A 14493-nucleotide genomic window follows, 5' to 3' on the forward strand; every position below is an offset into this window, starting at 1 on the left:
TACAGAAGGGGACAGGTGTTACGTGAAACGGCCTCCCTGATAACCAGATTTCACTCTGTGTGACTTTTTTCTGTGGGGACACATTAAAGATATGGTGTATGTACTGCCTCTACTACGTGATGTAGCAGAGCTCCAGGAGAGAATACAGGAAGCGACTGCGACAGTCAACGATGCCATGCTATGACGGGTATGGCAAGAATTCGATATACCGTACTGACGGCTGCCTGGTCACTCATGGTTCTCATATCGAATGTTGTTAAAAAAAAACTTTCAGAGTTTCTCTTCAAAATGCAATATTTATGACATCTGTGCTGTGTTTAGTTCTTGTGCAATAAATAATTGAAAGTGTTCCTGGACTTTAAGTACACCCTTACATAACAGGAAACAGCATTTATCCGAGCTTTCGAGCACAAGCTCAATTTCTAGCAGTAATACATACATTCGCGCGTGGCCCCCCCCCCCCCCCCCCCCCCACACACACACAAAATTGCACACTCCAGTGGCCATTGCAACACTAATTACTGATGATGATGATGATAGCAGTTGCCCGAGATGGTGGAGGAGGGAGGGGGAAGCGAAGGACCAAGGAGGGGATGAAGGGAAATGTGGCAGGTCTTTGGACAGATGGCTTTGCAGCCACTCAGCAAGACAAAGAAAAGCGCAGAGGCTACAAATGTGCTGGTGTATGCCTCCGCCAGCACACCATTCGGCACTACGAAACTGTCAAGCAGGCGCTGAACAAGGTGCACCTATGATAAGAAAAGACGAAGACATGCCCCCAGGCTAGCACTGATAATACCCCCGTTGGCAGCATGCATATAAGCCATCACTGCTGACTGAGCTGTCTCAATTTCTCTGTACCTTAGTACATTGCTTCGGGACTCAGTTTGCATTGCACCTCAATACATTGCACTGTGCTCTAATCTTCCCACTGTGCTCTAATCTTCCCACAGTGATAGGTGTTGCCTCCCACCTTAGCTAGCTGTAAGGGAATGTTGTTTTATATAGTTGTGATACGGACACGAACAGGATTGTCCTTGAAGTTAAGTACTCAATTGGTTCCTGTAATAAAGCGTATTTTAACCATGTGTGCATTTTGTGTTGTAGTGAGAGGAAACAGGCCACCCACCTATCATATCACCCTCTCCTCATCCATCCAGGAACCACATCTACATCTACGTATATACTCTGCCAGCCACCAAGCAGTGTGTGGTGGAGGGCACAGTTCGCACCAAAGTCATATTTCCCCCTCTCTGTTCCACTCACCGATTGGGCGAAGGAAAAATGACTGTCTGAACACCTCGATACAAGCTCTCTAATTTCCCTTATCTTTGAATGGTGATGATTGCGCGATTTGAAATTTGGTGGTAATAATACGTGCTCTACATCCTCGGTGAAGATCGGATTTCAGAATTTAATGAGCAGCCCCTTCCGTTTAGTGCACCGTCTGTCTGCAAGCGTGTCTCGCTTCAAACTTTCTATGAGAGTTGTAACGCTCCCGTGATGGCTAAATGTACCAGTCACAGATCTTGTCGCTCTTTTTGGGACCTTCTCAGTCTCTTGAATCAGACCCAACTGGTAAGGATCCCATACAGACGAACAATACTCTAAGACTGGACGAACTAACATATAGTAAGCTATTTCCTTTGTTGAAGGACTGCATCACTTCAGGATTCTACCAATAAACCGCAATCTAGAGTTCGCCTCACCTGTTACTTATGTAATCTTATCACTCCATTTGAGATCATTTCTAATAGTCACACCCAGATACTTGATAGATTTTACCTCTTCTCAAGTCTGAGCATTTATTTTGTACTTGTATACTAATGGGGATTTTTGCCTTGTTATATGCAGAAGGTTACATTTACTAATATTGAGAGATAACTGCCAGTCATTAAACCACACATTTATTTTCTGCAAATCCTCATTGATTTGTTCACAACTTTCGTGTGATACTACTTTCCTGTAGACTACAGCATCATTGGCAAACAGTCTAATGCCGCTGTCAGTACCATCAACCAGATCATTTATGTAAATCATAAAAAGCAGCAGACCTATTACGCTGCCCTGGAGCACACCTGAAGTTACGCTTGTTACTGTTGAAGTCACTCTGTTCAGGAGGACATACTGCTCCATGTCTGTTACAACACTTTCCATCCAACCGCATATGTCATTGTATAGACTGTAAGCATGCACTTTTTGGAGCAAGCGACAGTGTGGAACTGAGTCGAACGCCTTTCAAAAGTCGAAAAATATGGCATCAACCTGGGAGCTGGTATCTAGAGCCTGTTGTACATCATGCACAAAGAGGGCCACCTGTGTCTCGCATGACCGCTATTTCCTAAAACAGTGCTGGTTTCTGCAGATAAGCTTCTCAGCGTCTAGAAAGGTCATTATGTCTGAACACAAAATATGTTCCATGATTCTACAACAAATTGATGTCACTGAAATTGGCCGGTATTTATGTGCATCCGATTTTCTACCCTTTATATAGGTAGCTATGACCTGGGCCTTCTTCCAGTCCCATGGAACTTTCCGCTGTTCCAATGGTCTCTGATAGATGATGGATAAGAATGGTGCTATATTTATAGCATAGTCAACATACAATCTTATGGGGATACCGTCTGGGCCAGATGCCTTCCTGGCGTCTTAAGGATCTTAACTGTTTTGCAATCTCAGATACACGAAACACTATGTCAGCTATCCTTGCGTTTGTTCGATAATTGAAAGGGAGAATGGTGCTGCAGTCCTCTACTGTAAACGAGTTTTTGAAAGCTAGGTTTAGAATTTCGGCCTTCTGTCTATCATCATGTTACATTATCCATACTGTCAGCAAGAGAAGGTATTGAATTATTTGTAGAGTTCATAGATTTTACGTACGACCAAAATTTTTTGGGGCTATTTTTAGAATCTGCAGATAAAATATTGCTTTCAAATTTGTTAAAAGAATCTCTCATTGTCCTTCTGACAGCTGCTTTCATTTCGCATAATTTCTGTTTGTCAGTGGGGCAGTGACTACATTTAAAATAACTGTGCAAAATTCTCTGCTTTCTCAGTAACTTCCTAATATGGATATAATAGAGGGAAACATTCCACGTGGGAAAAATATATCTAAAAACAAAGATGATGTGATTTACCAAACGAAAGCGCTGACAGGTCGATAGACACACAAACAAACACAAACATACACACAAAATTCAAGCTTTCGCAACCAACGGTTGCTTCATCAGGAAAGAGGGGAGGAGAGGGAAAGACGAAATGATGTGGGTTTTAAGGGAGAGGGTAAGGAGTCATTCCAATCCCGGGAGCGGAAAGACTTACCTTAGGGGGAAAAAAGGAAAGGTATACTCTCGCACACACACCCATATCCAACCACACATACACAGACCTAATATGTTTGTTGTACCGAGGTGGATCCTTTCCCTCCCATATATTTTTGCTAGGAACATACTTCTCTAGCACATGGTGGACAATGCCTTTAAATTCTGACCAAAGATCCTCAATATCTTTGTGTCCTGCGGTGAATGCTTGGAGCTGACTATGAAGATATTCATTAATGACACTTTTATTTGCTTTCCCAAACAAGAAAACTCTACGCTGTTTCTTTGGTTGTTTTGCAATTTCTACAGACATAGAAGCCACAACAACATTATGGTCGCTAATATCTTCTTCTAGAGTAACTTCCTCAAGAAGACCAGGTCTGTTTGTCGCCAGGATATCTAATATGTTCCCATCTCAAGTTGTTTTCTAACCAATTGCTCAAGGTTGTATGTTGAGAGCGCTCCTAGAATAACTTCACACAAATCTTTGCTTCTGCCCCCTGTGATAAACATGTAATTTTCCCAGTCAATGGATGCCAGATTAAAGTCTCCACCTACAACTAATGGATAATTTGGATATTAACTTCCAATGTACTCAAGACTTTCCCTGAAACATCCTGCGACGTTTGTTGCGGATGCTGGTGGTCTATAAAAACATCCTAATACAATGGTCAGTCCTTGTCTGATTGACAGCTTTATCCAGACTATTCCACAGTCCGACCCAGTATCGATCTCAACAGTGTTTAAACAGCATTTAACTGCAATGAACACACCACCTCCCATAGCATCAGTCGTATCCTTCCTAAACATTGTCCAATCCAAGTTCAAAATTTCACTGTTTTTTATGTCTGGTTTCAACCAGCTTTCGGTACCTAATACAATGTTGGTAGTGCTACTGATTATTTTGGAGAGTAACTCGGGGATCTTGCTATAGACACTTCGACAATTTACTAACATGAGATTAACCATATTTAAATCCTTTGGAATGACCTGTTCAGGTGAATTAACAATTTTTACAGTTGGCACACCCACATCTGTGACATAAACTGGTAATTGTTCAGGCCAACAGTTTGTTTCCCGTGGGGAGGAACCTAATCTAAAAAAAAAACCACATGCGCACCACAACTACTGTGCTACCCATGTAGCTGCTTCCTGTGTTTAGTGCACTCCTGATCTATCGAGGGGCGTCCTACAACCTTCCACCCCGTAGCGTAGGTCAAGGAATCTACAACCATTTTCGTCACAGAGTTGACGTAGGCTCTGATTTAGATTCTCCACTCAACTCCAAACCACAAAACATTACGGGTGGGCGCAGCCACAATGACAACAACAACAACAAAAAGAGTTGTAGAAAGAGGGTGGGAGAAATGGTGAGTGGGGGGGGGGCTTAGAAAGTTGAAGATAAAGAGGGAGAGAGTGAGGGGAGAGAGAACAGAGATTGCATACTTGCTTCCAGGATAAGTTTCTCTGAACCATGCAGATGGGAGTCTCTCCAACACATTGCACTTTCGAAATCCCCCCAGCCTAAACCTCAGCTGACCTGTTCCCAAAGCCTCACAATACCTGTTCCCTTCTTTCTTCTCTCCATTCTACTACTTATCTGTCCAGATCATGCACTGCCCTCTTCAACACCCCCCCTCCCGTACCCACCTCTCTCTCTCTCTCTCTCTCTCTCTCTCTCTCTTTCTCTCTTTAATCTTTACCTTTACCTTTCTCTCCTTTTCCAGCTCAGTTTCCCCCTCTCCCTCTTCCTACATCACTTTTTGTTGTACACTCTGTACTTTTTTCATGTTGTTGTGCGACCGCAAAGTCATGTGTGCAAAGACCTGTCTCTTTCCCAATACTTTCTCCTTGCATCCTACTCTCTCCTTGCATCCTCTCACCAACACTCCCTCCAACAGCTCAGGCAACTGCCTTCAATAATTGAGTATCACACAGAGTGTTTGTTTGTTTGTTTGTTTGTTTGTTTGTGTGTGTGTGTGTGTGTGTGTGTGTGTGTAGGTCTACTATTGCTCAAGAAAGAATTAGTGCTCAAAAACTAGTGTGGATGCTATTTTCTGTTATGTACTACTGTGCCTCACACATCGATCCATCTAAGGTGAGTGGTTTCCTTTTCCTTATTTTACACACTGTCCACATATAAAATAGGCAATCCACTGTTTCGAGAATGCCAGTTGTAACTACTTTTCTTTTACCAATTTCCTCTTTTTCTGTTAATGATTTATGGTAATTTGCTTTTGTTGTCTATCTAACTCCTTAAACTTTGTAGAGTGTCTAGAGATGATGGAAAAGTGTAGCTTCACTTTTAAAATGGGGAGCATTGTTCTCACCATGAGGCATTCATCATTTGTCTTAAGGAATTCATTTATTCTATCTTGTTTGCTACATTTATCAGAATTATCAGATCAACCTTTCTTGTCAACCCTAAAACAGTAAATCACAGTGAGTTTTAAGTTTCTTGTGGATACACTCGTGGGGTCTGCAACATACAATTGGACTTTTTATCACACTAGTTTGCCAGTTTATATTAGCTTCATTATTTGAGAATATATGTACATCATACACTCTTTCAGATCTCTGTCTACAGGTTTTTCTTATGCCTTACTTTCTTCATCACTGAGTTGAACATGTCAAAGACACTTGATATTTTTGAACAGAGTCAAACAGAAAATGTGGCCTCGGCAGCCAGAGGTTGTGGTCGTGTGTGTGTGTGTGTGTGTGTTTTGTTTGATTCCAATGAAGGCCTTTTGGCCGAAAACTTACATGTGTGACAGTCTTTTTGTCGGGCATTTCTGCGACTCGCCATCTCCGTTATATGGTGAGTAGCAGTCTATCAATTTGAAATGTATTATCACTATCCCATACTGGATTTTCCATTGTTAGACAATGTGAATGCACAGACAGTCACTAGACCTTAGCCTAACCCCAGCATACAAAACCAGTACTTACCTACTGTGTTTGTTGACATAAGCCTTGACACATACACAAATGCTTGTGTCCTCTCTCATTCCCGCCTTCCACTATTCGCCAACTTCCCCTTATTATAGTTGTGTTAATTTTATCCACATTCTGCCACTGCAAGTCTTCAGTTTCTTTCTTTCCCAGTGGCTAAATAATGTATACTCCTCTTTCCCCAATCCATCTTCCCCCCTCCCCGCTGCTTCATCTTTTCCTCTGTCCTTTATTTACAGTTGTCACCATGTTGGCACCATTTTGCTAATATAAAATGCAGTAAAATGGAATCTCTTGCTGTTGTATTGATGGACTTTCTTTCCCCCTTTTTTTTCACTGAAGCTTTTGCTGTCCAACATCATTTTGTGCTCTCCACTGCATGTTAACATATTGCACTAATATAGTTATTTAATCATCTTCACAAGTTTGCATAGTGTTAGTATAATTTGCATTATTGGTGTTCAGTTAAAAAGAACTAACAGACCTGTTGGTTTACATTAAATACCTCTCATGCAGGAAAGCAAAAGGGTATATAATATGGGGAAGAAAATGTTCTATTTTTCAGGAGATCGCCTCAAAGACTGGACGCCCTTCTCATAAACAGACCAAAGATTTTAGAAGCTGTGCCTGAGTGTTTGGCTGATTGAAGAAAAGTGCCATGTGGCATTCTATTCTGCAAGAAAACTGACTGAATCTCATAAATTGTTTGAGTTTTATTTTCCCTCTAAAGTGCAGTACAAAATGTAGTTTTGGTTATACCAAAACATTAGTGCCATCTGCCACCACCCCTGCTTACCCATCATGTAGCTTTATGTGCTCTGTCTCATTTTACATGTAATCTATAATATTACTATGTTTTTTCTTTTTGGCATGTTACATTTATCAGACAACATTTTTTTTTATCTTATTTGTGTTGATAGGGATATATGATGTAGCAGATGTATGCCATGAAGTTTATTTATGTGGAGATCTGTCTGGTTAGTGTGTTGTTGTTGACGTTGTCATTGACTCAAATATAATGTGGATAAATGGCATTAGTTGTAAACTTGTGTGTATTTTAGTATTTCTTGGAATACTGTAAATGGTTAATTTTTCAATATTTTATAGTGTTTCAGTTCTATTTAATTCTATTATGAAAATCTCAAAGTTTCACATAAAAAGTTGTTGTGCAACTTAGCGCATACTGTTGAGTGTTAATTTAAACCGTCACATGTCAGAGGCCCTTCTTATATTTAATTTATTTTGAAATCATGTCTCAAAAGAGTGCACTGCTTAGAATCCAAGTTATTAAAGGTACCTGTTTGTTAGATCAGTAGCATATGTTCCTGTCTGGTGCTGATTTAATATGTTTTACTGATTGATTTGAGTGTTTATAAAATTAAGAGAAGACCGAAGGGCAGTCCAGCATTGAACTTTCACCGGTGATGAAATTCAGAACACTCCTGATAGAAAAAAAGACTTAGCTTTTGAGCCAATTATTGCTTGTCTCTGGGGAATGGGGGGAGGAAGAGGGGGGAAGAGGGATAGGATGGTGAAAGTTAGAAAGGAGGGACAGACCCCTCAAGTCCCAGGATAAAAGTGACCCACCTATCTATTGGCAATAATAGTAATAATAATTTCACCTGATAATGCTAAATAGTGGCAGGCCATTCTGTCTCCTTGTAATTTTATAATTTTCTCAAGAGAATTTGGGTGTATGTTTTACATTTGTTGCAAAATTTGGAAACACTTTCCATGGTAATAGTTAACCCCAGTATCTGCACTATTTTGGGATCTTTTTTTCTGATAATGTGTGACGTGTAGTGCAGTGTACACCACATAATTGTTTACTTTGGCTCTCTCTGGTAAATAGTGTTTTGTTGATTACATGTGCTTCACTAGTGAAGTTCCTGTTATATAAATGCTGTATGCTCTCAAAAATTTATTTGCTATTAAAATGTAAAGGGAGACATAGAACTTTATAACCTTTACATTAATAAAACTTAAGTGCTTACAGAGTGACTTGAGCAATAAACGTAAGTCAATGCAATGCTAAAATTCTAAAGTGTACTTTAGTTAGCTGCAGCAGGGAACAGTATTACTCCAGTGAATAAAGAATATTTGACAGTATAGAGCTATGTTGAACTAGGAAATTATTATGAAATTTTCACTTCTTTTCTGTAAAAATCCATTTAACATGACTAAAGCCTTATATTAAACTGTTGTGTCCTGTCATTTGATATGTGTGTTTGAGAAAGCCTAAGTGTCGTACTTTAGCTATTACTATACATATAAAGACTCAGCAAAGCTTTAAAACAAACATTATTCTTTCATATACTGGTTAGGGTTATGGTCACGGGTAAAGATTTTCACAAAAATGCATGTGTTTGAAGAACTCTTGGCAAACTTAAATCTTGCAGTAGTAATTATGAAATTACATCATAACAAAGGTTGGTACTGCACAGCAAGTGTAATGTGTACTTGCACAAGGACAATTGGATTATAAATGGTTGGTGTGGGGGGTAACGGAGGGGGATTTGATGTGAGAGGCAACTTACTTATACATGTAGTGAGCAGCTCACTCATATGAAAATAGTGGACAGATTTCTTATTTATGAATGGACAACTTACTTGCATATGGAGCGGGCAGCCTTTTTACATACAGAGTGGACAACCTTTTTACAAATGTAGTGTGCAGCTTACTTATTTCTCTGCAGGCAGAGGTAGTATCAGAGGAGACTGCTGTCATTATAAACCAGTTTACTAGTCATAGTAGCCATACTTTGATATTTGGAAGAGATCTTCCAACTGTTATGTACATAGGTAGCAAATGTTATTCCATATAGATCTGAAGACTCCTTTTTAAGGCATCACATTATACATATCCATCATTGTTATAGTATTCATGTTACAGTTATTAACGAATTTGTACTGATATTAGGTCATCTGCATAGAGGAAGTTTATTTATATAGTAAAAGTATTGTTGTGTCTAGTTATAATTTTATGTATATGTTACTTGTGTAATATAGTGGAGATTGACTTACTATCTTTATTATGTTTACTGTAAAATATGCTGTTGTGCTTATTGTCGGGCTAAAAGGTCTTTGTTTGGTGCTCTGGTGGGTTCGTGTAGTACTTAAATGACAATATTCACAGTATGTCAAACATTTATACTTTTTACTAGTATCAATTGTAATATACATTCTTGTTCGTATCCTGCTTCATTTCAAGTGTAAGTGATGTGTTTATACATTTTATATAGTGAAAGAAGGAAGGAGACACACTCTTTTAAGTGCAAAAAAATTTAGTTATTATAGGATTTCTATTACAGGTATCCATTCCAGAATCCCAGTCATTTTGGACCATTTGAATGTAATTGTAATTTAAGAATTATTTAATTTCAATATCCTTAACTTACAGATATCCACAAATGGTCCAAAGAAAAATGTCATGCATATATATCATTGTCACAAGTGCAGTTTCCTCAAATAGTTGATTAACATACTAACTCTTAATATCTAAAAATGTATTGGATAAGTACATTTACCATAGTGGCAATTAATTCCCCCCACTTAATATTTCAGTCTAATATACATTTATTTTCTTGATTACATTTAATATCTTTGATGGGATTTCTCTTGAGATGTCTATTAAGCAAGCTATTGAGAAGACTTGCACAATGCCCTATAGATTGGTATGTCCATGCTTTGAATTTGTTACCAACCAAACTGTAAAATGTGCAGAATTTTAACAGTCATAAATAGCTTGAAAGAGTTACTCAGATAAATTAAATTGCCTCAACTAATCAATTCAAGAACATTGTGTCCCCACATGACCTGAAAATTGCTCACTATTGAATTACCAGAGGATGTAATAACTTTGCTGTCAGTTACTGATAACTCCATTTACTAAATACTTTTCTGTTACCAGGCATAAACTAGTGATTAAAATTTTGGTTCATCATCAGTAATCTCTTTAAAATGTATTTTTTCTTGAACAGATGAACTGTACGCAGTTCAAGCAGTAATTTCTTTAAGCCAACCTTTTATCATGTTTCTTCCTAGTGTGTTTCCTTTTTGTGTTCTGATTTTTATTGTTTTTTCTTTTTATATTTCTGCAGTTGTAGACATTGTGCATGCCATGGAAAAATCAAACCTCACGAAAGAACAGCACATGACTCTTCGCAGGGCAAGAAAATTGAAAAAGTGGGAGACAATGTCGAAGAAAAAGTGGGTGGAAGTTAGGAACACTTTTGAACCACCAACTTTCTCTCAATAGCAACAAAAAGTCATAGATGAGCTTTACTGAATTTCTGTGCAGCATTAAAAAAAGAAAAAAAAATCTGGCTTGCTGCGTGGTTGAAAATCTTAGCTCCTGAATTTTATTTATTTTCACCGTCATGAGGACTGATCACTTTTTATGAACTGCATTTCTCTTAGTGGTCCATCATAGCTCCTTTTACAAGGGAATCCATTCATTCTTCATTACTCTTTTCCCCTAAGTTGCGGTTCCTGTCAAAGTACATAATTTTTTGTGCATCTGCTTTACTTGTTAGCCACTTCATTTCTTCATGTAGCTTATAAAATACACTACAGCAGTCAGTCAGATCTGCCATCAGGGGATAGTCTGTTAGACTTAGCTCCTCTTAAAGACTGCTCATACATGGTTAAAAATCGAGCAGAAGAGACAAGGAATTATCTTGCATATCCAAGAGAGAAAGATGTGGTGGTCATTTTGCCTTATCGTATAGGCGAGACATTTGCTCATGTCTGCTACTTGAAAGTAATTTACTCCCACATAAAGTAATATAGAGTGCTAGAAATACTCAACAATTTTTATGTTCATATATAAAATAAGGAAAAGGCAACCACTCACCTATTGCAGATTGGTGCGTGGACCACGGTAATACGTAACAGAAAACAGCATTCACACTAGCTTTTGAGCACTAGTCCTTTTTCCAGCAGTAGTACACACACTCACACAGACATCCAAATGCACATTACTGAGACCACGACAAATCTTTTCATGGCCACAGAAGTGTGCATTTGGGAGCCTTCATGGTTGTGTGTGAGAATGTGTGTACTATTACTGGAAAAAGAGCTAGTGCTTGAAAGCTATAGAGGATACTGTTTTCTGTTGTGTGTTACTGTATTCCATACATCAATCTATTGTAGGAAGGTGGTTTCCAGGCCATTATTTTATGTATTGGTCCATCCAGGAATGTCCATTATTGTTAAAATATTTTTATTCGTGTACTCTACCTATTGCACATTATTCATGTACTCTACCTATTGCACATACAGAAACCATAAGTAAAGTTCCCTAGCATATCTCTCTTATTTCCGACTGTATTAAAATGCTCAGCATATTTTTACAGCATATATTCTTAAACTGAGGAAGGCATACATGGACTAGAATTTATGCCTTTTTTTATGTGTGAAGGTTATCACTGAAATGAATATCAAACTGTGGAAAATTAAGGATGGAATAACAACAGTATTACGGAAGGATAAATTGCTATGCATCATATAGAGAAGATGTTGAGTCACAAACAGGCACAACAAAAAGGAGGACTTTTTTCTCCAAAAGTTTAAATGTATAGCAGTCCTTTTGTTGTGCCAGTCTGTGGCTCCCTGTCTTGTCTACGTGGTGAGTAGCAGTCTGTCTTTTTCATAATATTTACATGAATATCCAATATTTAAAAAGTATATTGAATATTACATATTTCAATGCTGCAGAAGTACTAAAGAAATAGCATATTTTAATTTTTAAGTGCCTGAGACAACTCCTATGCATACATCTGTCAGTGGTTTTTCTGTATTGTAATTGAGATTGGAGGTTCTCATTTTCATATGATTTCTAATTTTTCCCTTGTGTCTAAACACAGTTGTGGAAGATTGTCTATTTTTTGTGTACTGTCCAGTCTTCCCTAAAGACTGTGGTTTCTGATACGATAGTGTATTATGCAGATCAAAATGCAACTAATTTGTTAAATTTAGTTTTGATTTTAGTAAATTATTCATTAATGCTCGTATAACATGTACAATGTCAGAAAAAGTTTATATTTTGTAGGAGTATTGTACACCCAATTATGGTAGTTGCAACAGTTTTACAAAATGATGTACAGAATTTAAATTAAGCAAAAAATATGTGTGAGTAAACAAACAAAGTTTGCATGTGTACTGTAGTGAACTGTGTAATTGTCTGTCTACCTTTATTCTTGATCTTCCTATCTCTCCCCCCTCCCCCCCCCCCCCCATTTTTTTCATGAAACATTTTTATTAATGGTAGTCCAATGCATATCTCCAATTTCGCTTATCATATTGTAGATTTTATTTAAGTTATTTTCATTTAGTAATCTTACTTCCAAATGTGAGTGGCACTTTGAAAATTTTATTCACGGCTAACCTACAAATAAAATCAAGCAAAATTTAAGAACATCCCATCAACTGCAATATATTGGTGAATTAGATACACCACCATAAGGGTTTCATAATTGGGTTACAAATTATAGTGCATAAATGACTGGAGGTAAAATAATCATCATCCCAGGCATCTCTGTTTCATCAAAATTGTGTAGCTGTTGCCTTTAGCATTGCATTGTAACACTATGTCTCTCTCTCTCTCTCTCTCTCTCTCTCTCTCTCTCTCTCTCTCTCTCTCATCAACAGTAACACATCAAACGTGAAACCACAGAAAAATGTTGAGTTGCATTATAGGGAAAAATAAAATGCCAACTATGTACAAGCAGCAATTTTTTCCCTCATTTCCAAAGAATATAACATCAGACTAGTAAGAGCCAAGCAGCATGGCGTTGACAAAATTTTCGTTGTGCTCCCTCACTTTATGCGTGCGCGCCCACACACACGCACACACACACACACACACACACACACACACACACACACACACACACACGTGCACTGCAAATACATTATAGTACTATGAGCTACATTCTCTGGTGTTTGAAGTTATCACTGTAAAAGCTCAGGATTGTATTTTTCAAATATGCATGATTCATTTGTAGTAGTGATTGTAACAGAGCAATATATATATATATATATATTCTTTCAGCTTACATAATTATTTTCATGCATTCAGTTTGGTGTACTGTTGTAATTTCCATTATATTGTCAGTATGATAATGTGACCTATTGTATTTCTTTTATTGATACATCACTGTGATTGTTTCCTGGAATATTTACATGTTTATGTAACATGTTTGTCATCGTAATTAATTACATTGGTTTCATACCAAATGGGAATAAATACAGTGCTCCCTTATTGGCATGCAAGGTGATAGCAGGTGTGCAGAGACAAAGAATCTAGAGCTTTTGAAACAAGGTTCCTCTAGCATAGACAGGAAGAATAACTATAAAACTAATGTGTTATGAGAGACCAGATGGGACGGTCACATAGGTCCGTGAAGCAAGAGAGGCATCGCCGCATAAAGTGGAGTGGAATTTAATACAGATTCGTTATTTCAGTCCTTTTGTATATGATGAGCTACAATAAGTGTAGGTCTGCTGTCACCTTCTGCACCAGTAAGTAGACATTGTCCTCTCATCATTTAATTTTAAGTTTTATTTTTGACTACCTTTTCCAGAACAGATATTTGTTGTAAATAATACTGTAGAAATACTTAGCAACAAAATTTTCTGTTTAAATACAGGCATTATATGTTGCAATTTTCTCTTTGAAAAGAGGTTGTCTTTGAACAGCTTTCATAAATGTAAGATTATTTTGCTTTTTACTTCCAACAGTGTCAGAGAGAGACTGAAAACATAGACATGTATTCATACTCACCAGTGCCTTATTTTTTGTGGATTTTAAATATTATAATACTAATGTGAATACTGTGATTGAAAATTCTTAAATGTAGAATATTTTTCTTTAAAAGAGAATTAAAAATAATTCTTTGTACAAATGTAATCAAAGCTTTAAACAGAAAACACAGTATTTTTGTTGCTGCATACAACATTGTATTATTGTAAAGTAACATTGTGATTTATGTTATGGGGCATTAAAGCTACTTTTTTTCTAATGTGTCTTTTTTTTAATATTAGAACCAAAGAGGCAAATAAATAGGAGTTGGTGAGATGTAAATAACACAAAGCCACCTTAATTTTTCAAAACACTGGCAGCTCATCAGTTAAATATTTTTGTACTGTTCGTAAGATTTATTTCAAATGTTTGGTTAGTGCTTGCAGTGAATATTTTTCCACTACACAGTATCTGTAC

General features: G+C 37.6%; 1 protein-coding gene across 2 annotated transcripts in view; it reads left to right on the top strand.

Moving 5' to 3' along the window:
- Positions 1–14278, top strand: part of LOC126100336 (uncharacterized) — a 152349-nt gene extending 138071 nt beyond the window's left edge. The window contains exon 12 of one of the 2 annotated variants that reach the window (XM_049910947.1): positions 10373–14278. In XM_049910947.1, coding sequence (XP_049766904.1) covers positions 10373–10530 — 158 coding nt within the window. In that variant the 3' untranslated portion in view covers positions 10531–14278. Of the gene's footprint in view, positions 1–6837 lie in introns of both variants that reach the window. The other variant, XM_049910948.1, reaches the window with a different exon arrangement.
- The last annotated feature ends 215 nt before the right edge of the window (positions 14279–14493 follow it).

Source organism: Schistocerca cancellata, chromosome 9 (genome assembly GCF_023864275.1).
Source record: "Schistocerca cancellata isolate TAMUIC-IGC-003103 chromosome 9, iqSchCanc2.1, whole genome shotgun sequence".
Taxonomy (NCBI): domain Eukaryota; kingdom Metazoa; phylum Arthropoda; class Insecta; order Orthoptera; family Acrididae; genus Schistocerca; species Schistocerca cancellata.